The 24816-nt window shown below is 37.2% G+C and overlaps 2 protein-coding genes across 2 annotated transcripts; one reads left to right on the top strand and one right to left on the bottom strand.

Moving 5' to 3' along the window:
• The first annotated feature begins 147 nt into the window (after nt 1–147).
• On the top strand, nt 148–24604 carry LOC131428722 (uncharacterized). The gene is made up of 10 exons (XM_058592769.1): nt 148–396; nt 460–1040; nt 1102–1438; nt 1496–1601; nt 1678–1880; nt 3085–3235; nt 21800–23085; nt 23199–23675; nt 23731–23965; nt 24033–24604. Exons 1-10 carry the CDS (start codon nt 259–261, stop codon nt 24176–24178), a joined length of 3660 nt encoding a protein of 1219 aa, XP_058448752.1. The 5' UTR covers nt 148–258; the 3' UTR covers nt 24179–24604.
• LOC131427806 (poly [ADP-ribose] polymerase) lies at nt 2103–5801 on the bottom strand. The gene is made up of 4 exons (XM_058591330.1): nt 5273–5801; nt 4960–5210; nt 3703–4889; nt 2103–3634 (listed from the first exon to the last, which is right to left on the bottom strand). Exons 1-4 carry the CDS (start codon nt 5529–5531, stop codon nt 2338–2340), a joined length of 2994 nt encoding a protein of 997 aa, XP_058447313.1. The 5' UTR covers nt 5532–5801; the 3' UTR covers nt 2103–2337.
• Nucleotides 24605–24816: the final 212 nt, after the last annotated feature.

The following is a 24816-nucleotide window of genomic DNA, read 5'->3' as shown; positions in this document are numbered from 1 at the left end:
TGTATAAATTAAAATAATATCATCATTTTTTAAATTAAGGTGATCGGTCGTGTCTTGTACACAACCCTGTGTTTTTTTTAGTGTTTATTTATACTTAAAATTCGGTTAGAATTGAACAAGCGTGTTCAATTCCCTTACCAAACATTAATCAGCTGGTAGTTTCCCAGCAACACAAAACAATTATTGGTGGCTGCCATTGTCTTCTTGGCTCAAACCCGTTCGCGAAACCAGAAAAAAATCATTGTAATCGGATGTATAATGTCCGCTCATGGCATTTTGCCCGAATGTTGCCGTTGTTGTCTGGCTGAAGAAAACGATATGATATACGTGTTTGACATACTGGATGAATTCGACAGTAAAATTTGCGACCTAATAGCAAATTGTGGTGGAATACTCGTAAGTATCCAATAAATTGATATTTTTGAACGAATTAGCTAAAGAAATCTTTTACATTAATAGATTACAGATGATGATAACTATTCTAAAAATATCTGTGGCGATTGCCTGAACGATTTGGCCAACGCAGCACGGTTCCGTATGCGTTGTTTGAAGACAGAAAACATTCTCCAAAATGCTTCGCAGTTTCAGAAAGTAATCGAAGTAGGTCAGTCACTTGTCCAGAACAACAGCATTGTGAAAGAAGTGGATGTAGAAGAAATAAAAATAGAAACCGAAGACTCCGCATTGGAACCATTGATTGAATGTCATAGTACGCTCAATGAACATATTGAAGTCGTTGTTGCAGAAGATCCTAACGATCCTAAGTTGCAAGGATTTGATTACGATAATTTGATTAGCAGTCAAAACAGCGAGCAGGAAGAAGATGCGGAGACACTATGCAGTGAAGCGTATGTGACGGACGAACTCGACACATATTTTGAAAACATTGAAGCCACAAAGCTCGCACGAGCACATACATCGCAGCTTAATTTCGTTTGTCCTGAATGCGGAGCTGGGTTCGCAATGCAAAAAAATCTTTCCAAACACCTGATCAGCCATGGGAAATTTGCCTGTAATTTATGTCTGGCATTATTTGAAAAGTAAGTATTAACGTCGTTCAATATCTTCATACCATATGTATTACTGGAAACGGCATTGCAGCATTAAAGATCTTCGGACGCATGAATTAAAACATGCTACAGCTCACGGTACTCTGAATTCACCGCTTGACCAAAAAGACCACAAACAGCGAAGTGCCAAGATAGAGTCGAAAAAGCTACACATCTGCGCTTACTGCAACAAAGCTTTTGTATCGAATTCCGCTCTTGCGGCACATGTGCGAGTTCATACACTCGAACGGCCGTTCCCATGCCATTTCTGCGAGAAAAAATTTCGGACGGTCGGTGCCCAGGAACTGCATGAACGACGCCACAGTGGTATTAAGCCGTACCAATGTGATATATGCGGGCGTGGGTTTGCCGAGAGCAGTAATTTAAAGGTTTTTTTTTTAATTCGGAATAATCGAGATATTTACCATAACTACTTTATTCTACAGGTGCACCGTCGAATTCATACTAAAGAAAAGCCACACGTGTGTATCATTTGCAATCGAGCGTTTGCCAGAGTATTTCTGCTAAAAATTCATCAGCGAACTCATACCGGTAGTTTTAGAAGAACTCACATTTACTGTCATATGTTCTTAAACTGAGACACATCTTTCATTCTTTTCTTCAATAGGAGAGCGACCATTTCCGTGTACTGACTGTGGAAAATCATTCTCGCAGCAAGGTGATTTAAGTGCTCACCGAAGAATCCACACCGGCGAACGGCCATTCAAATGCAACATTTGCGGAAAAGGATTCATCAAAAACGGTGGACTGAAACAACACATGAAACAACACGTGGAACTGATGCAGCAGATACCAGTTGCGGATGTTTTGGTAAACAAAAATAAATACATTTAATTGAAATAGAACTAACAGTGATTCTGTTTCGTTAGGAAAACGGTCATGATTTAATTGACGAATTCGGCAGATATACAGTTAAAATGGTCCAAGAAAGTGCTGTTCAAAAGCGCCATAAAATTTTGAAAGGAATATTGGAACAGTAAATTGTCTTGAATCATTTATTTCGGGATGTTCCAGGTGAAGAAAACGCAAAGGTTTAATGTGTTATTTATGGCTGAAAAACGTGTTATTCAAACGAAATAAAAGTAATCAAATGTAAAAAACGTATTGATTAAACAAACACCTGCTAGGAGTGGGATCAACAACCCCGCAAACGAATCAATAACTATCATTTGTTTTGGAATCATGTGTTGTATTGAGGTACTCATACATAGTAGGATAATTCGAGTAAAATATCATTTGTTGGAAGCCATGCTTACCTGATGCCACTCTAATATTTGTATTTGAAGTTCATCTTGAACAAATACTGACAGTTGACCTGGGCAACATCGTAGACAATGTATTCATTGTACAGCAGTTGTGTGTTCAGATTTGAGTCCAATGTGACTCCTTTACCGAACGGAATCTCGACACCATCCGGACGCACGTGCGTTTCACTTGGATTCGGTTGGGTTCGGCCGACACCTTTTGTGCTGTGCTTACCGGATGGCAGCTTGGTAACGTACTTAGCCTGAGTATATTCCACCATGTCTCCCAGAGCCACTTCGCACAGAAGCATCAGACCAGTCGAGTTGGCGGAACTTGTGCAACAATAGTTGGCCGATTTGGATACCATGTCAGCGAAATATATACCCTTACCGAACATGTAACCAGTGACTGGGGCCTCCGGGGGAGCAATCTTCAAACCATGAGTTAAAATACCAACAAAATTGGTGAGACGAGAACCGTGCCACAAAAGCTTGCGGTTGTGCAACTTTCTGAAAGGTTTGAAACGACGTTCTTCGCCTTTGCGCTTGATTTTGAATATGTCGAAAATTTCCAGTTCATATGCGGTATGCGTTTCTGCATGTGTATTCTTAACGTACTTCTCGAGCAATTTGAACTCTTCCGAGTCACGTTTGATTGTTTGCATCTCAGTTTTCAACTGATCATAGTGACCATCGAGCGGGTTCACGGTGTCATCCGTATCAGTATTAAGCAAACTGTAGGCAATTTCAATCTCCATCAAACTCTCCAGCATGGTCTGTTTTTCCTTGATCTGGTCCACGGTATCCAAAACTGTCGGAGTTTCTACTCCAAAATTATGTGGAATCAATGTGTAGAACCGATTAGAGGCGTCAATGAACTGCGGGTTACTACCTCCGTTGACGATCAGATCGCAAATTTCCGTCAGCACTTGCATTGCTGATGTGAGCTGTTTTTGGGACAGTTTACCCAAAGGCATCTTGTCCATGTCAAGCTCAAACTCTAACATTACCTTCTTCATAGTGTCGACATCGAACAACATTCGCACCAGGTCCTGCACTGCAGGATCCAACTTGGATTCAACGTTGTTATTTTGAGAAAGTTTTTTGGTTGTTTCTTCGCCGTAATCAATGTCCACAGGATAGTACAGGCCCGATCGCTTCTGAAAATGTCCACCGCGGAATGATTCCCAAGGATTACCAGTTTTGTCTTGGAAGTGAAACTTGAACAAATTTACGGCATCGATTAAAGTATCGCAGTCATCCACTTTGTTGCCACCAATAGTCGTTCCAATACGTCCCCACGCGCGGAATAGCCAAAAACTGTAGACAATGATGAAACAGAATTAAAACAATGCAAAAATCTATTATCAACACAGTTAGTGACTTACCGGTGTCCTTTATCTGCTTTCAGGACTTGCATTTTAAAGTAGGAATTTTTATCCGTTTGGATATCGATTTTGTTCAAAACGCAGTTGTAAACCTCTTTGCCGTCCTTGTACACGCTGGCCTTGTCCTCTAGGCCCGAGTCGGGGTCAACGGCCAGACCGCCCTTCAGTTTCAAAGTCACCTTCGACGGGACTGACTTGGTGTAGATACTCTTTTTCGATTTGGACTTTTCTTCGTCCTGTGGAATGCGATTGTGTGGATCGGAACCCCAATCGCAAATAGATTTGCTGGTAATATATGACAGTGCACCACCGCTCTTGGAATCTTCGATGAAATCTTCCGGTACCACTTGAATTTGCATGTCTTTAGCCTCTTGCATGCGACTACCCATTTTTTCCACTTCTTCCGGTGTAGATATGATGGCAGCGGTGGTACTAGTAATTTTAGATGATACTTTACCACCTAGTTTTTGAATTTTGTCCTTCAATTGATCCTTGGGAGTCACTGTCTTACCGAGAATCACAAAATGAAGATTGTAAAGGGGAGGCTTTTCCCGTTTGACTTTCGGCTCCAAGTCTTCTTCCTTCTTAACTTTTTTCATAGTGGTGTCCAGGCTGGGTGGAACATACTTGATGAGTCTATCGCTCACAACGGATTTGTACTTTTCCAAAAATGGGAACGTTTTCTTCAACTCGGACGGTACTTTAGTAGGAACACGAGGCGGTTTCGGGTCCGCATTCAAACATTTAACCCATTCAGTAAGATTTCCTTCGCATATATAGGCAGATTTCTGCAAAACATACTGACCGTTACACTTGGGACAAGGTTTCAGTGCGCCAAATGTTAAAATGTCACAGACTCGCTCCAAACAAGCGTCGAAACTTTCCGCAGTTGACTGCTTATTACGATGCAGGATACTTATCAAATCGTTCTTTTTTACATTAAGATCTTTCAATTTATCACGAATCTTAAAGAACGCCTTATGCTGTGAGGAATACAGTTTTTCATCAAACGCTTCCTGAGCAGAATCTGTCTCATCCTTGGGTTCGGCTTTAAGTTTCTTGACCGGAATTTCTTCTACTTTAATAGCCGGAAGTAAATTTTTGACTTTTTCTTGGTCTTCTTTTTTCATCGATCGAAACCCCGGTAACATTTCACCTTTTTCGAAGTATCCCAAATCAGAACGGACCTGTGAAAGAAAAAAATACCGCCATGCATACTCCATTGATCTTGTCGAGAGCAAACGAATTCCGACCTACCTGAGCAAAACATTCGATATGATGCCACAGCGGCTGTCCTCCGTACTTCATACCGACCTCGGTGGTATAATCAACTTTTTTTATTCGAGGTTCGTCCTTCAAAATTTTAATCTCACATCCACGGCACATTGCCCTTCCGGAGGATGCGTATTCGATGCCATAATCCTTTAGTGCCATGTTTTGTTCGGCTGTTCGCTTTTTACCTTTACCTTTTCCCGCCGGTGCTGGAACAACTGAACCGCAGAGTTTGGCTAAAAATTATATGAAGTCTCAAACATATTTGATTACACAAGCCCATTTACAAAAATGTTACATATTTTATCGCGAACTCTTTGCTGATCCTCATAGCGTAGCCCTTCGAAGTGGGCAATGTCACCTTCCGTTGTAGGACGAAGCTTTTGAAAGAAACATTTCTCGTGGTACCACTGAGCCTGTTTTCCATCGTGAAAAGCAGATTGTACCATTGCCCCAAGGCGTAGTTCTTCTTTGTCGATTTTATCCTTGCAAAGTTTGCAAGAAGCGCGGCTACTTTTTGCGTATTCCGCTACGTACGGTAAGTTTTGAACATCCATTCTAAGAACTTCAGAGTAGATGAACCAATTATATTCTAATAGTAATTATTACACGAACTATAGATTTTTTTTTGTAATCAACACCGAAACACGAAACCACATGAAAACACTTCGTAAAGTCACCCGGTCAATCGAATTCGATAGAAAAACTACAAAGTTGCCAAACAATTCTACACTGCTTTAATCAAAATTTTTTCGATGCCATTGGAATTTTGCATAATTGCAGCATAAAAACGAGAAACATACAATTTCAAACACTTTATATTATATTGTTATTTGATGTTAGTTTTGTATTTAAATAAATATCTTATTAACGACGAAAGAAAATTTTATTAAGCCGGCAACTGTGTCATTTGTGTTTGGCGCCAAAACTTCAACGCCGACACGCTTAACGAAAAGAAGCACAAGTCTGCACTATTAAAAATTACACTGAGAAAAGAACCATAGTAACCGCAAACTGTTTTTCATTGTCATTTCTACTATACGCTAAAATAGTAGCAAAGAGCATGATATATGACTATTCACCATCTGTATTGTATAAATTACTAGACAACAAAGACTACGACTTGACTAAACTATTTGTATTAATGACTTTTCTGGCATGGTCATACTGACAATGGTAGTCATCTCAAATATAAGAACAAATAGTTAAACTCACAATTTCTAGTAAGGTGAAATTGCTCTTGAGCCTTGATATATGAGAAGCGAAATAGTTATTGCTACCATGTGAATATGTTCACAGTATAATAATGTTACCATACATAGATACATGGTTTGATAGACGATTATGAAGTTTGAAAACACTATTCATGTAGTCCATATCAACAGAATTTATGTAGTAATCACATTATCGTGTATTTTTTGTTTTTTAACCGACTATGTATTTCATTTGTGCTGACTATACAAATTGTCAATAAACGAATGTTCTATGTTATTGTCACATAAAGTTACAATATAACAGAAAATTTCGTACGTGGGTAACACATCAGTGATATATATGATATGAAAAAAAAATTTTATATGATGACTTTGTGTAATTTGGTAGGTCTTGCAGGTGAGTAAAGTTTGTAGCCTTAATAGTTTCCGTCATTGAAATTCAATTTTTCAACCATTTTTCCGGCAACGGCTACGTTTTCCAGTGAAATCAACGTCTCGTATACGATTTATTATTCATTATCGGTCGCTGTAGAAATAACATCCAACATATCGCAGGTGGGTAACGAGGTTTACATCTGGACTTGGCTATTAATTTCTTTCATGCTGCTCATTCCTGCTTCAGGAAAAAATTCACCGGACATCAGAGCCTTTGATCAACTGCTGCTACCAAACAATGCTCCTCAGTGTCCACGTTGCTATTCAACATTTCACTAGGCATGTCATCATTTAATATGATGTGAAAATAAAATAAAATTCCATGAAACTATTTTGTTGTTCTTGTTCTAGAATTCAAATTCATAAAACTTTTTAATATTAGCTCATGTTCTGCTGATCTTCAGCATTGTTGAATCAACCACTGCCTTTAGTTTCGAAATAACTAAAAGTGAAATGTTGAAAATACCATGGCTCTGGTTATAGCGAAAACTACAATGTAAATAAAGATTCGGTCATGGTTAGCCTAACCATCTCAATCGTATTAGTTATTCATACAATATACTGTTCAATATTACTATTCTAGAGCCGATACCATTTATAGTAAACATGAACTTGACTATTGTTGAAATCATCTGATTTAATAGTCGGCTGAAAACCACTATACTCGCATGGTCAGGTTGGCCCTCTATATAGTAACTGTTACCATAATATTTTTCTGAGTGTACTTTTTTAAAGCCCCCTACACATTCAGGACACCCATCTGACACCGGTATGTGAGCACCAGCCATTTGAAAGTATACCGATTACGTTGAGCCCCTCGCGTTTCGAGCCCCAAACACTGCGATGTTTTGATACTCATCGCGACTCTCAAATTGTGAAAATTTATCCTCAGTTGATGTCCCAAAACACTGTCTGCTTTATTTTAGGTAAACCGACAAGTTATTGTGAGAGAGTCGAGCCAAAATTCACTAATTTTCGTGCACTAAACAAGGTAAACGCGTAAAACAAATGTATTACTGTTTGTTTGTTTACATTGCAATCAGCTGATTTTGAAGTTCCGATTTTGATCTCATCAAGATGGCGTCGTGACAGGGGGCCGATTCAGGACATGGACCATTAGCGGCCCTTACACGATCATTAAAAGTGTCATTACTAAAAAGTAATGACACTTTTAATGCTCGTGTAAGGTCTGCGAGTTCAGTAATGACACGAGTAATGATGGAATTCCGGATTTTCCATCATTACCAACATTATTTCTTCTTCTTATTTTTTTTTGTGGAAGTGCTGAATATCGTCAGTTGTATTCAGAGATGCCAGATATTTTCATAGAAAATCTGTATTCTTTGTATAAAATATCTGTAATAATCTGTATTCAGTAATAAAATGAAATTCTTACAACAAAATGATGATAAAAGATGTTATTCCAATAGATTGTCAGTCAATTCAACGACGAAGTTTCATAGTTTTTTTTATCCACAATTGAATTGCAATTCCATATATTTATCTAGTTTGAAATTGATGACTTTATAATTTGACATGGAATTTCAACGCCCAATATGCAACGTCAAGTCGGTTCAGTACAGAGTACAGATTGGTTGAGGAAAAAGGTACAGAGCGTGTTGGTAGTGAGACCTTTTTTTTTGTTCACCAAATTGATTTTGATCTGCTATTATGGTACGGGCAACTGGCACAGATTTTCACAGACATGTTTTTGGCTTGATCAAAGATTTTTGTAAAAATGACCTGGCATCCCTGCTCTTCAGAACTGCACGTGAAATAAAAAATCTGGAAATGACCAACCTTAACGTTTCAATGGCAAATAAAATATATTTTCAGCTAAACGAAGATAAAGAATATTGCTAATATTCTTTAATTGCTGAGGGAAAGTTATTCTGGTTACAAGCCCCGTGCTGGAATAGTTACAAATACTCATCATTAATAATGAACGTGTAAGGCTAAAAAGTAATGATGTACAGTAATGCAGTAATGACGAGCGTTTGAGCAGAAGTGTCATTACTTAGTAATGACACTTTTAATGATCGTGTAAGGTCCGCTATTAAGCAAATTATTTTAACTTTTAGTCCTAATTTTCCCCTCGAGCAGCTATTTTCAATTTAACTGAAACTTCAACCTATTTCAAAGTTTGACGGATGAAAAGTTGTTCATATTTATTTCGCACTGAAAATAAAATGATATCAAGTGGTAAAATACTACTGTGGGTAAAAAATAGTAAGAACAAATACAAATTGTACATTTAATATATAATATATTATTATACGCATAACACTCGAACAGTATTCCTTGTTAACAATTTGGCCGGTCGGAAGAAATTCGGAGTGCCCCACACCTCGATAATTATCAGTTGATGTTGATGGCCGTCCGTAGTTCGTCGTCAACGCGATCTCGACCCTCTTTGAACAACTTGTACCAATCAAGAACACTTGCTCGTGTCATACAATTATCAACGAAGACCTTTTGCAACATTCTGAACGTTGCAAAGCACCAGAAATTAGATTGAAGAAATTCACAAAATTTAATGGAGTTTCTTTGTTGAATGATTTCACTCATTGTAAAAAGTCACTTACAGTTATACCAATCTAGAAAAAAAAATTTCAACGAATAAGGTTTCCGTGCAAAATATAATTCAAAATTCTTACTACTTTTTGCCCACAGAGGTAATTTCAATACAGAGAACGTAAGAACTTCGAGAAAAACTAACTTTGTTTGACAATGTATTGGAACTTTTTGTTGGGTATTTCCTTTTTGTTAAAGTATGAAAAAAATCACACTGAAGAAGTTTTCACTAAAGAACTGAAATTAGCTTTATTTGGATGTTTTCACAGTACTGAAATATAACTATCGAACTGTCAAAATAACCATATTTTCAAGCAGAGATGGCATTTCACTAGAGTGATACACTAGGGCGTAAATTTCAATTGTACACTGCGGATACATTTGGTGTGCTTCACACAAAGAGGAAAGCGCACTTCTTCTCAGTGTCCATTAGACAGACTTTTAGTGCGTGCTTGTGTTGAAAGAAGCTGGTGCGAGAGAATCACATTCTCTTACACCCAAGTGATCACGGGCGCGTGATGGTGAGCGAACACTTCTGTGAACTTCAATTAATAGAGAGTAGATCTGGGCTTGCTATGAAAAATTTGCAAGGAAAAACGAAAATTCAACGATAAATTGTTTTATTTTGCTGATTTTGCGTGCCCCACGTTACTTATACGCAAACCATACACCAGAGTGCTCACCGGCGTGTACACCTCTGTGAAAGTATCTGCATCCACCTCAGAGAATTTATTAGCTCTGCTCTAGCACTTTGGTGCGATTCGAAAGAGACAGTAAACGAATAGGATCTGTTAATTGCTTTTAGGCCCTTTTGAAATATTTACGTCGATATAGAACTAGTGAATGATCCGTTCCCAGCTTAAACTGGTAAAATATATTGGGGACCAACAATAATGCCTATCTTAGCATCATCCATTTCTCTAGCTGAAATGTAATAAAATGACATAAGCAGAGATGCCAGATATTTTCATAGAAAATCATAGTATTGCTTCGTAAAAAAAAATCTGTATTAATCTGTATTCACTAATAAAATGAAATTCTTACAACAAAATGATGCCAAAAGATGTTATTCCAATATATTGTGGTTGTAGGATGGTAGATTCAATCAGTCATTACTGCGCTCACAAGAATATTCAACGTCGAAACTTCATACCCAACTAACCAAAAGTTCTGATAAAAGGGACTGATTTGGCTTAAGCAGCTCTCAAAGTTAATCAATAGCATTCTAAGCAGCCCATTTTTTAAGTAATCATCCACACTTGAAAGTTCGCGCGACGCAGTGGAACGAACTTCTAAGCTGCTTCTAGAATACATTGTTCAGCTTCTATGCAGCGAAAAAGTTCACGCAGAACTTGTTCTGTACTTTCAAGTTGCTAAAAGTACCACGTGCACTCTTAAGCAGCGAGAAAGTTCACGCGGAACTTGTTCTGTACTTTTAACTGTCAAAAATTGCCACGTGTTTTCTTAAGCAGCTGGAAAGTTCATGCGGAACTTAATCTGTACCTTCAAGTTCTCAAAAGTTCCGCGTGTACTTTTAAGCAGCAAGAAAGTGGACTTTTTAAGGAATTGTGGAACTTCTGGTTGCTTGGGTAGTTTTGTTTTTTTTATTCAAAACAATTGAATTGTAATTCCATATATTTATCTAGTTTGAAATTGTTGACTTCATAATTTGACATGGAATTTCAACGCACAATACGCAACGTCAAGTCGAGTCATACAATTCTCAGTTTGACAGTAAAATTTCATGATGCCATTACTTGCTTGAATATCAGTTCAAATTGGTTTCAACATATAATATAAATCTTACAACAGATTCACATCTCACAACAGATTTACATATTAATTTGTGATTTGTCCGTTGATTGAAAGACTTTTATCTCATCACTGGAATAAAATACTAAAACATAGCTTAGACAGAAAAGTTTAATTTTTTATTTCTTACTTTTTGTGAGATCTGTATAAATCTGTATTAAATTGAGGAAATCTGTATAAAATGTGTACTCTGTATTAAATCTGTATGAGCGTGTAAAAATCTGTATAATACAGATAAATCTGTATAAATGGCATCTCTGGGCGTAAGTCACCTGACTTTTACACTAACACAAACGAGTATACAAACTAGGCAAAGAGAAAGTTTTTTTTGTGCACATTAAACAGCCAGTTGAACATGTGGTTAAACTGGCAGCGCAGCTGAGTTCCCAAAACATGTTTACAATTCGAAAGTCGAACTGTTCGAATATCTGAATGTCAGGAAATATCATCGATAGCTTCGTCCAATGAACAGGTTTGTTGTTGTTAGTTATATTAGAGTGCCTATAATCAGAGTCACGACATCTCATCCGTAATGTTCGAAACAATTCAAAATATTTTATCCGAAATATTGGCGCTTTCGTTAGCTTCACGCTGTATTTGACAGATCGTTTGCTCGTTTGGAACAAAGCTGTTATTCATAACGAACAGCTGTCGTCACTCTGGTTATAGGCACCAGAGATGTCAGGTAAAAATTTCAAATATCTTCAGACAGGGTTGCAAAAGTCAGTAAATTCGAAGAGAAGTTTCTCTTGCAGGCATAAATTTCTCTATAAAATATGATACGTAACGTCACGGCAATTTTAAAAGTCAAAATTTTGACGAATGTCTGCGAAAAGACTGCAACAAAAAATGTCTGCAGCACTATTTACGAAATCTGCAGATTTACAGACAAATCCGGAGAGCTAGCATCTTTTATAGGAACTCTAAGTTATATAAGCCACATTTACACTTCTATGCTATAGTCCAATCCACGTGCGAATGTGTTGGTGTGGCTATTCTCAGCAGTTGAAAGGTTAATGCTAGTGTGAGTATGTCGAAATAACCCAGTGAATTTTGTCGAGCCGCATCGTGCCAATTATTGGAGAATTATATAAAACAAAAAACACTGCAATGCCAAGAGAACAGTTGAGAAAGACATAAAATCGTTCATGAAACACTATATCACGTAATGGAACTGTCTTCTACTTGGTTCATTAGTTCATAGCTTACGAAATTCTAAATGCATTTTTCGCAGTGTATGATTATGAGTCAAAAATGTTTTACCTCCGTGTAAAATTGAACCCACAACAAACTTTGACTTCGGCTCGCACACATTATAATTTTGTATATGGATAGATCTGCGCACTCTGCATCGGTGTGAGTAACAAAGACGTCAAATTGCTCACACGCTTAGAAAAAGTTACTCAAAGTTTGAGTACTAGTTACTCATTTTCAAATGATACATGGAAACGTCAAAAATTGAGTAGTTATCATCAATAATATTGAGTAACTCCTACTCTAAATTTGAGTTTAACGCAATAGCTCGTATTTTTGTTACTATTCGCAAGATCAGTCTAAAGGTTGTAATAACAATTTGTAGCAACAGGTTGTATATTTTGTTAGTGAGATCGCGTATTTCGAGGGTGAGTCGCTCAACACAAACGGTGTTGTGTCTGCAACAACCGGAATGATAAACTCCGTGTTGTGCTTTAGAATGAAACCGAATATGCTCAAATGTCATTTATGAGGAATAAGTGTATGATTGGTGCCTGAGCATAACTGACATGTATGTTAATTTGCGATTAACACACTACTCCAAGCAACCACCACTTGATATAGGTTTGAGTTCAATTACTTAATATTTTAATACAATACACTCAGAAAAGGAGAATTTTTTTTGCAAATTTGGTATATGTGAAATAAAATTTCACTCAAAATTTGAGTGATAGTTACTCTATTTTTGGTACATGTACAAATAAAGTATTACTTAGTAAATGAGTAGATTTTACCCAAATATCGTTTCCAGTGGAAGAACTCAAATTTGAGTAACTTCGGAGTTACTCTAAATTAGAGTTGTTCCACTTTTTCTGTAGATGAGTGAGATCTTACTCATTTTTGAGTAACTATTTTTAAGCGTGCAATTAGGCTCTCTGACAGCTCATTTACAACCACAAATGCAAATGAGATTGGTTTGTTTTCATCAGGAAACGCATGCATTAAACACGGTTCAGACGATCAATCAACTTCCGTCGACGCCCAGATTATTTTTATTAATTTTTTTAGCCGAATATTGCTCACGTATCCGACGTTAAAATGTTCCGTGAACTTGACATAGTGTCCTTTCATATGAATTGCTTACAATCAATGTTGTTGTTCCGTAATCGTTCCATGCAGGTGATAGTCACTTGATGCTGCGTGTGAATCGCTTTTACATATTGTTTTGTTTTCATCAGGAAACGTGTTGGCCACCCATTTTTCAGTAGGACCGCCGTTCATTTTTCACCGGGCAAAGAAACCTCATCCCACATTATCGAAATGACGGAATGAGCAATGAATTCTTACTCGACTGCATGATTTTTTAGTGCTCGATCGGTTCAGTGCTAGAATTTTCGCCTGAGTTGGCTGCTCGATCAACCTGATTGACAGTGACATTATAAATGTCATTGAATATTCGCTCATTTTATGAATGTGTTAGTGTGAAATTTAGGCGACTTAAGCCATTTCACTACACTCCAGCTAGAGGAAATGGATGATGCTGACTAAGGTAGGCCGTTTTGTTAATTTCCAGCGAATTTCAATAGTTTATGTTGGGATTCTAAGAAGAACTGGTTATTTACTAGTTCTGTATATCCGAAAAACATGAAGATTTAAATTTGTATATTGAGTTATATAGTTTTCGTTTAAAAATAAACTGAAAATCAGCACGAAAACGTGCAAAATCAGGAAAGAAGAAGAAGAAGACGAATTGACAATTCAGTCCGCATCTTCTCACTCAATTCCAAATGATTTCCGAATCAACCGGTTGTAGGCGAACCGGTTCATTCGGAATCGGTTGTTGCACTGGAGTTGGAATTGATTCGGAATCCATTATGATTTCCACATGAAATTCCGAATGAAAATTTCTCGCTGATTCGGAATTGATTCGGAATCCATTCGGATCTGATAATGTGGGCAATAGCAGCCAGCATGCTGATCAGCGTTGCCATGTCAGTTTTCCAAAAATCTGTATTCGGCGCAAAAATCTATCTGTACCATATCGGTATCAGAATCTCGTCAATTCACGTCAAGTTCACGGAAATGTCACCAAAGCTCATTTTGGTGAGCAAAAAAAAAGGTATCGCAGCAACCTTTTCTCCTGTGTTTATCTGTACGATCCGTGAATTATCTGTATTTTGGGAGTACATATCTGTATTGCGGTATAGAGGTCAAATATCTGTATTAGAGTGCCTATAACCAGAGTGACGACATCTCATCCGTAATTTTGGCAACAATTCAAAACATTCCATTAGCTTTACATTGAATTGACAGGTCGTTTGCTCGTTTGGAACTGGGAGCTGTCATTCCAAACGAACAGCTGTCGCCACTCTGATTATAGTCACTCTAATCTGTATAAATACCGATAAATCGGTTTACCTGGCAACGTTGATGCTGATGCCACTATATTGGCTCCAGGTAGGGATGTCCGATACCTAGTCGATACTTTGAGGTATCGATTCCTTTTTTCAAGAATCGGGTATTTTTTATATCGATATCGCATCAGGGCGATACTGTTAGCAAATACAAATAATAATACCCCTAAGTCCCATACAAACGAACCGCCAATGTTTGGTTCACAGCCTGAACAAGTAAGCCTAGCAAATTACTCCCTTTCATTGCGATAGTTTGGAAATGTGGAAGGAGATCGTTTCTGGCAACGCTTCATGCTAGTTGCTACGGTGCAAAACAAACTTGTTTGTTTATGTTTATCGTTGCTGTATTAAACTGCAACAATCAGTCTAAATATCACCGGCACTAGCACAAAAGATGAAAAATGAACACAAACACCTACGAATCTACAAATATCAATACAGCTAGTAGTATATTCATGGTGGCTTAACCAAATACAAATTATAATACGGAATACTTCGACAAATTTTCAAGGACACATTTTGCATCGTGCGGTACACTGTCATGATACAGTGTTAGAGTGTCAATGTACTTTAACGAGTTTTCTGTAAAACTAGCAACACTGAAGGGTAAGAATAAGTTCACCATAGTTATTATAGTGAAAAATAAATTAACAAACAGTTTTTATCTGATAATCAAGATCACAAGCGAAATGTAAGTTAAACAATAATCTAGAATGGTTAAGCCAAATTGTCACTGTCATGATACAGTGTACCGCACGATGCAAAATGTGTCCTTGAATATTTGTCGAAGTATTCCGTATTATAATTTGTATTTGCTTTTGGTCTCGATACTTACAGCAAATACAAATAATAATACCCCTTAGTCCCATACAAACGGATCGCCAATGTTTGGTTCACAGCATGAACAAGTAAGCCTAGCCCTTTCATTGCGATAGTTTGAAAATGTGGAAGGAGATCGTTTCTGGCAACACTTTATGCTAGTTGCAACGGTGCAAAACAAACTTGTTTGTTTATGTTTATCGTTGCTGTTCTTTATATTCAAAACTCGAAGATTACAAAATCCTATCCCATTCCGTACATTTTCACGTTATACGAAGATGTCATCGTAAGCGTAATCTCTACAATACTATGAAACGCAACCCTAGAAGATCAACTGATCGTTTCCGCATAGTGAGACAACATTTGCAATTTACATTGGCGGCATTACCTACATACATGGCTCATATCAGACTCATCTGCTATGCTTATTGATACAATTTATTTTTCGTAGACTTTTGTTGCTTTTTCCTATCGACAGCGTTTTGGTGAATATCAAGAATTGATTTATCAAGCTGTTCAGCAGAACGGTAACATTTTCAATTTTAGAAGCGTCAGATTATGCTATGCAGCTGAGCAAAGCTTTCGATTAGCATTGTAAATAAATGGTAAAGATTCAGTTGATGGAATGTATTTTTAGTCTGTAGCTTCACTAATCAGTTTAAAAAATGTACTGACGTAATGAACCGACCTTCGTATCATTTCTTTTACTTGTTTAACCATCGCCAGGAGAAAGAATCAACTCAGTTGCTTTATCCTGTAGCTCATTTTCATTTTTCTTGCCCATAGTTTCGATCACCTACAAAATATAGATACACATAGGTTAGCACAAATGCTTAATGAAATGAATTTTCTGAGTCGTGGAGTCAGTACCTTCAAAACATCTTCCTGTTTGATGTGCAATCGTGATCGTCGTCAATATCACCGTCTCGTCCTGCTCTTCCGACTTCGCTTGTGAATTTGTTTTCGTATTTTTCACTATAATAAACAGTAACTATGGTGATCTTGTTCTCACCCTTCAGCGTTGCTAGTTTTATAGGAAATTCGTTAAAGTACATTGTCACTCTGACAATGTATCATGACAGTGTACCGCACGATGCAAAATGTGTCCTTGATAATTTGTCGAAGTATTCCGTATTATAATTTGTATTTGCTTACAGTATCGCAACGGATTAAAATCAATTCCCATTATGACGGAATTTTTTTGTTTCAATTATAGAGGCTTTATTCTTGAGGTCATTCGCCTCTTCGGGCCAGAAAAACTTTCTAAGGCTATGTGCGGGGTTGGGAATCGATTTTAATCCCAGGTGGGCTGTGACAATTTTATTTTATTTCGAAATGATTGCTGCGCAAGTATCAATTAATACACAGGTATCGATACTTTATTGTCTTTCGATACCCGAATAAAAAATATTGTAGAAAAACAATACGATTTGCTGTTACAAAACCTGCCACAATTTTGCTTTGACCATTGAAAAATATTTTAATGTATTGTTACACAATATTCAACTAATTGTGAATATGATTTTTACAATAGAATGTATAGGTTGTTAAGTATCGTAACAATTCAAATCATAAAATTTTCTCATACATGTTTTCTTGGAAAACCATCAAATGTCCAGTTTGCATATTATTTGAAACACCACGTGTACAATAAGTTCAATTGTAGAATCGTAGAAACAATATATTGAATCGTTGGAAATGAAAAAAAATCTTGTCAAGATACAATGAAATGTATTGTAACCCATATATCTAATTGTGAATCAATTGTTTATGCCGCAAAATCAATGGTTTATTTTTGTACGGGTACCTTGTATAGATACCCAAAACTTTGGCATCCCGATACACTAGGTATCGATACTTTACCTTCCGAGTACCATCCCTAGCTCCAGGATGCTACCAGCATGAAAATTTCTGAACGTTCTGGATTTCTATTGGTAAGCGATGTCGGTTTTTTCACAGTTAAAAGTCTTTGTTCGCAAATGGGGTAATGTCAGAAATTGGAATGATGATCTAGGTATTGTCGTGAATACGACTTACTTTACTATGGGGCGCCTTTTCAAAATTTACCCTCTGAGAGAGTGATAAGTTTTTGATCGTGAATATCTCCTGTTATATCTAACGAATCAACATAATTCTTGCTACATGCCATCGGAAATATGATCACAATTTTATGCTAAAACTTTCAGTTGTGTGACATATTCTTAAATAGTTCACAATTAAACTTTTCTGAAATGTTTGGTATAAACGAGTATCAAAGAGGATAATTCATATGGCGCGTTTGCCTTTCTCGTATTTTGAAAGCTCATAGCTCAGTGATCTGTAGAAGGATTTATATAATCTAACTACCAATAGAATCGAAAATATTCAACTTGAACGTGTATTACAACAATATTGAAGTTTTTCAATAGTACACTATTGAAAAACCTGTTTGATTTAACCCATGACAGCACCAGCCAATCAGAACGCGAGATGTCTGTATCTATACAAGAGCATCCATATAAAAGTTGAATGGTTCACTTTTCCTATCATTTGCTGAGCAACTCTCCCCGAAACAAGACACACGACAGCAACATCGAGGACCTGTCGTCTCATTGTTTCCCGATATGAATGCACGAGACACCGTCAGCACAATGAAACCGAAAAAGGCAGCCAAAAAGTCCAGCAAGGCCCATTGCCGAAACAAGACACACACGAGAACCATCTCAGATCTCAATATTTCCTACCAAAAGATTCATCAAGATGGGAGTTAAAATAATTTGCACCGTCACTAACACATTCAATTACGACCGGGAATGCGAAAGCGAAAGTGATGATTTTGAACACATCTTTATACTAGTTTACAAATATGCCGTGTGAAACAGAGTTGCCACAGATCAATATGTATTTTTGTCGCGAGTACTTTAGTATGCGGCCGAAAATAAAAATTGTTAGAACAAATGTTTCCACTTGATTTGCGCATTCTACTTTCCAGGCGTATCAGAACTGGCTAAACTTAAAGCAATTCTAAATATTTCTTTATCACAGTGATGTGGTCATCCTGAAAAGGACGGGGTTTTCAACGGATGGCCAGCTGCAGATGACGAGGGAAGATTTTCGTTTTCGTTGTCATGGGCAGCGTTACCGGTCAACTCCAACACTTCGGCAACCAAGTACTCCATCACTGCCGCCAGATAGACCGATGCACCAGCACTGACACGCTCGGCGTAGTTCCCCTTCCGAGGCAAACGATGGATTCTGCCGCCAACTGGGCACTTCAGACCAGCACGGTTTGAGCGGGACTTTGCCTTGCCCTTAATTGTTCCTCCACAGCTCGACGACCCATTCAGTATTACTGGCTGCCGCTCTGCTAACTCTCTCTTTTATATCGTTTCACTGTTTCCCGTTCTGCGTATAGGAAAGGAATTCTAACAAAGGGGACGTCCTACCGTGCTACCACTAGCACGTATAAAAGGAAATGTGATGTGAGAAATAGCGTCATTTAAGTTAAAGCAGCTACTCTGTACGTACGAGACACCGTCAGAACGATGGCTCCGAAGACAGGTAGAAAAGCAGATTTGTACCGTCACTAACACATTCAATTACGAACGGCAATGCGAAAGCGAAAATGATGATGTTGAACACATCTTTATACTAGTATGGGGTCGTGTGAAAATATGCCTTGCGAAACAGGGTTGCCATATATACAGATTAATCTGTATTATCATTATTATTATTATTATTATTATTATTATTATTATTATTATCATTATTATTATTATTATTATTATTATCATTATTATTATTATTATTAGAATCACTCTTGCATACCGAAGATCGTAGATACATTTCAGACCAGGCCATTGCAATTGTCTCGTACTGAAATTTCGAGAAGAATCAGATATCTTCGAACTTCATAGCTTCAATAAAAATAAACTACAAATTTGTCGTACCTAGCTTCCTATATTAGCAAATTAAAAAGGAATTGTTTCAAGTTTGGAATATATAGTTGTAGAATAGTAGCTGTTTAATGTAACTAAACTGTACTTTAATGTAGGTGTATCGCTTCAAATTCTATTAGTGAAAAAGAGGAAAGCTTGCACAATTCATACAATCAATCAACTAACTGATATTCGGAAAAGTGATGGGAGCGTGTCAGTTTTTTCGTATTCACGACATCCAGTTATGTCTCTGACATTACTCACCCGCCTTTTTAAGAGATATTTTTCATTGATTTTTATAATTTTTACAATTTTGACACAAAAAATACCAGCAATAGTGCAAAAATATTACAAATTTAGACAGCAAAAAACAGCAATAGTGTAAAATTTTTACAAATTTTGACAGCCAAAAAATACCAGAAATAGTGCCAACGCCACAATAACATCTCAGAATACCTAATTAAATAGTTAATGCTGTTTGTTTTTATCGAAATGCAAAGGTTGACCAAAAACCAGCGCAGTTGCTATCACCAAAGAATCGCACGTTTGTGTTGTTGCTGGTCGGTGTGGTGATTACTCGATAAATATATCTAGAGTTTTTGGCACGAGGAATCAGCTGAAAATTCGAGAACAATTGATTTCAAAGCGTGTACCATATTTCTTTTCCAATATAATTTTATTCTAATACGAATAGGACACAAAGTCAATATCTACACACTAATTTTCGGATTTTTAGTTTGGTAATGTTTTTACGGAAAAAATTATCACTTCAATCTAAATTACCGATATGCTTACATAAACTGACGTATTCCGCTTAGCTTTTTACCGAAATTCGGCTGTTAAAAATACATATACCGAAAACTTGATAATTTTGTACCGAACAGTTTTCAGTTTGAATCAATTCGGTAGATTAGAAAGAAATAGTACTGAACGATCAGCAGTTTATCAGTTTTTAACGAATCGTTCGGTAAATATTAACGAATCCAATTGTCAACACGCCATATTGATTTTTGGATGAACTTGATCAAATTGAGTAAAATGGAGTCAATTTTAAACTAAATTCAATGCCTAGAGGCTTCGTTATTTGTTATTCGTGTTAGGCGATTATCTTCGAGTTAATTATGGATTTTAAGTATTAGTTGAGCACAATGATGATTAAAGTGATTATAATTATGGGGCTTTTCCGCAGACGCCCTTCTTCGTTCTATAAAAATATGATAGCACAGGATCTAGTTTCTAAATATCCGGCTTTTGCAGGCGATGCTCCTCAATCACTTCGGTTCCATGCAAATGCAAGCCACTCTGCAGATAAAATGTTTTATTTGTTCATAATAAATACAATATTTGGAATAGGAACGCTATCTACAACTGGGGAATGTTTCCGACGAAGTTTGGGATTCATATAAAAACAATATATATTTATAATTAAACAGTAAAATGCATTCGAAGTTCAATTATTTTGTTTTTTGGTTTTCTGAAATTTCAAACTACATTAATTTCAAAATTTATTTTATATTGTACTGAACTGTAGAAATTACTGAACTAATCGATATAATATTTACCGAATCCTCATCACGAATTACTGATCAGTATGGTTAAAAATGACAGTTCGAACAAACTTCAACTTCACTGAACGTTCGTCAATGAATGAATTACTGAACTGATTGCGAGACGTTCAGCTGTGTAAAAGTCGGTAAAAATATTGCTGAGTTCGGTAAATGAAATTAAGTGTGTATGCAAAAATGACGATGGTGAAATTGTTGCGTTCTGTGACATCGATTAAAAACACCATATTTAATGTTTTCAATAGACCCTTAACAAAATATGTTAGTCACAAAACATACATTTATTTATGTTATTTCTCTTCTGAATCAAATCAGACCCTGTCAACTTGGAACGAAGTTGATCTTCAGTTCAGAAACGTCATCGCACGGCATCACATTCAACATATCATGTCAATTGTATGGGTGCGTGGTTGTGATATTACACACATTTGATGTTCAGTACGTATAAATTTATTACACATCTATTGATTATCACATCGAAATTGCAATATAATAATTTTTTTGCTCTGTAGGTTAGTGCAGCTGCGACAACACGAATTTGTCATTAAGGGGTCATTCCCCAAAAAAGTCGTTCTCTTTTTTTTCTACAGTGGTCCTTAAAGACCCTTAAAGACCGATATCGTGTTTTTACTCAGTGCACTTTTGTGTGTAGAAAGTGAAACACGATTATTTTGATTACTTTCGCAATCACTTTCATTGGTCTCGTCCTCCTGGCTATCGATTTTTTTTTTGTTTTGTATGCTTTGCCATTTTTATCGTATTGATCGTGGTTTTCTGCCATAGCAATTATGTCGAAAAGTGGTGGAAATTTTAGGCATTTCACTTAGCCATTTAGCATACTAAAATGATAAACACCCAACAGTTTATTTTATATTGAAAAGTGCAAAATGTGATAAACATGAACTGCTCGTATATTCCACAAAACGATCACCCTTTGGAAGTTCAGCACCCCGCTGCAGAGATTTCAGTTGATTCGCTAGACAGTCACTTGCCAGAAGAGACTGAACCTACACCTGCAACGTCTCGAACATCTACAACCAGTACTAGCGACACTCCTACCATTGTTTACCTAGACAAGATTTGTCGAACATGTTTGGAGGAAAAGGAGAAAGATCAACTCAAAGATTTGTTCGAGTTTGCATTAGCAGAAACGGTCATGGAATGCGCAAACATCACTATAGAAGAAGCAGATGGGCTTCCATGTCATATTTGTGTGAAATGTTTGGAAGAAGTTGAACGTATTTGTAGCTTCCGACAGCAATGCGAGCGTTCCGATGTGTCAATCCGTAGCTTGATCGAAAAATCTGTAATTATCAGGCAAGACTGCGAGACAAAGTATGAAGTGCTGAATGTGATCTTGACGGACGCTGAAGGCAACACGGAGACCTCTGCAGTTGTTGTCCCAGTTGAAGAACTACGTTTTCAGTTAATGAACGGAAGCAGTACTGTTACAGAAACCGTACCAGATTCTATGAGCATTCCAATCGTAGGTATAAATAAAACGGTTCAGTTCGAAGCCTTGGAGGAAGTAGAGGAAACTGGTCAGATTGAAGTATCTACATCGGATACAAATTTTCGTCTAAATTTTCCGGTACCAGTTGATTTGTTGGAAACAGAGGATAATGTTGAAACTCAATTGAGCTATGTCCCTTCAATTATTATGAATCCTAGCGAGCTGTTAAATGAACCTGAAGCTCCTCAAATTTGTCAACCAGATGAATTGTCACAACAAGAGGAATCCACAGTGCTGGAAAATCTCAAAAAAGAGTTGTCTGAATTCATTGGGAATATACCAAAAGAACAGGAATTAGACGATAATGATGACGACGAAATGATTCACGTGGATTATTTGAAAGATGCTCTGACTGAAGAGTACATTCAGAGTATGGAGAAGCAACTAGCATCATCCGTAACACGGTCCGATGATTCAGTGCAGCATCGTTTAGAGCAAGAACACATGGCCAGCTTAATCAACGACGAGGATCGCCTTTTGGCCGGCGATCGAAGCCAGCAACAAGGCCTCACTGGTAACGAATCGATCGAGCGACAACTGAGTGCAGATTCTTCTCCTGGCACGAGTAAAGGCAACGTGCGGCATTGCAAAATATGTGATATCGATTTCGAAAGCACTCGACACTATCATAATCATATGAAAAAGCATTCCGAGGTAAGTTCATCCATACAATTCTTTCAAACTTTCAGTACTAACAAATTACAAGGCTACGGTTGATCAAAATTACGAGAAGAAAAACATATTTCATTGTTAATTTCATTTCGTAGAAACGATTCGAGTGCCCTCATTGTTCGCGGAAGTTTTCTGAAAAATTCGTACTCAAAAACCACATACTTCGGCATACCGGAGAGAAAACACACGTCTGTGACCAATGCGATGCGCGATTCTACCAGAAGAACATGCTGAATATTCACAAGCGCCGTCATTCGAATGAGCGACGGTATAATTGCGAAACATGTGGAAAACGTTTCAAGTCGAAAAGTTTGCTGAATACACACAATAAGATCCATTTGGGCGAGAAATCGCACAAATGCTTGGTATGTAGCAAAGGATTCACGCTCTCGTGGCAACTTAAGGCGCATAGTCGAATACACACCAACGAAAAACCATTTGAATGTCCTTACTGTCAAAAGCGATTCAACCAGAATGGTAATCTTATGATCCACATTCGAATTCACACGGGTGAAAAACCTTTCCAGTGTGAAATATGCGCGAAGGCCTACCCCAGCCAGGGCGAATTAAGCGTAAGTAAAGTGATACAACAGAGGAAAGCGTTTAAGGTTCACATTGCTTTTTTAGGGCCACATGAGACAACATACAGGAGAGAAGAAAGTGAAAAATATAGTTTGTACTGTTTGTGAGAAGGCCTTTGCTGGCAAAGGGGACCTGAAGATTCACATGCGCACACACACAAAGGAAAAACCGTACACCTGCCAGATGTGTGGTAAAAGTTTTATGCTTCATGTTCATTTGACGGTTCATATGAGGTCGCACACTGGAGAGAAGCCTTTCTCTTGTACGGTGTGTCAAAAAGGTACACTAGAACGAAAATATTATTTTAAAGTTCCTCTCCGATAGCTTCATGCATGATATTTTTCCAGCATTTGCGACCAACTATCAATTGAAGAATCATACATATGTCCATACTGGTGAGAAAAACTACCCCTGTGATTTATGTGACCGTCGATTCAGTAGTTCAGCCAACCGAAACACGCACCGGAAAACGCACGATAGTAAAATTTCATGACAAAAGTACAAGCTCGTAGTGTAAGGCACATATATTTGATCGGCATATTGTACTGCACCGGACTTCCAGTGATCAGAAACTAATAAGTAATCCATCGCATGAATAAATAACTTGTTCACGTGTGTTGCAGAAAACTTTCCTAATATGGAAATACCTGACTTTATCCACTACCTTTTATTACTTAAATTTAGACATATGTGCTGAAGTCAATGGCTTCTAAGTCCTGGCGGTGGAAATGATACAGTAAAGCTGTTAGACATAGTATGTGTAACAAAATCAATATCTATCGAATTTTGTTCAATCGTGCTGCTGCTTTAGTATTTAAGGTTTAGCTAAATATAACCACTGTGCTTATGAAACTTACCAGTATCCTTACTACCATTAATGTAGATTATATTTTTTTTGTATGTAAGTAGCAAAATTGCTTGTGATTGCAAATTCTTATGATACTTTCTTAATTATTAAAACAATATTCTATTTAAACATTGTCTTTTACTACTTTTATTAACAAAGTATATTTAACGTCATTATTATGTGGTCTAAGCCGATAAGCCAATCAAATTTCGCATCTCAGAAGAGGAACTTAAGAGTCAGAATGTTATTTCGTTCAGGGCGGTGCAATTTCGAATTTTTCGTAA

Source organism: Malaya genurostris, chromosome 2 (genome assembly GCF_030247185.1).
Source record: "Malaya genurostris strain Urasoe2022 chromosome 2, Malgen_1.1, whole genome shotgun sequence".
NCBI classification, from domain to species: Eukaryota; Metazoa; Arthropoda; class Insecta; order Diptera; family Culicidae; genus Malaya; species Malaya genurostris.
Note: the sequence above shows the minus strand (reverse complement) of the source record. Positions and strands in the feature narration are given on the sequence as shown.

Coding starts and splice junctions, on each gene's coding strand:
- LOC131428722 (XM_058592769.1), top strand. CDS start 259: ATGTCCGCTCATGGCATTTTGCCCGAATGTTGCCGTTGTTGTCTGGCT. Junction 1,439..1,495: donor CCGAGAGCAGTAATTTAAAG/GTTTTTTTTTTA, acceptor TTTATTCTACAG/GTGCACCGTCGAATTCATAC. Junction 1,881..3,084: donor TACCAGTTGCGGATGTTTTG/GTAAACAAAAAT, acceptor CAAACTCTCCAG/CATGGTCTGTTTTTCCTTGA.
- LOC131427806 (XM_058591330.1), bottom strand. CDS start 5,531: ATGGATGTTCAAAACTTACCGTACGTAGCGGAATACGCAAAAAGTAGC. Junction 5,211..5,272: donor AAGAGTTCGCGATAAAATAT/GTAACATTTTTG, acceptor TATAATTTTTAG/CCAAACTCTGCGGTTCAGTT. Junction 4,890..4,959: donor ATATCGAATGTTTTGCTCAG/GTAGGTCGGAAT, acceptor TTTCTTTCACAG/GTCCGTTCTGATTTGGGATA.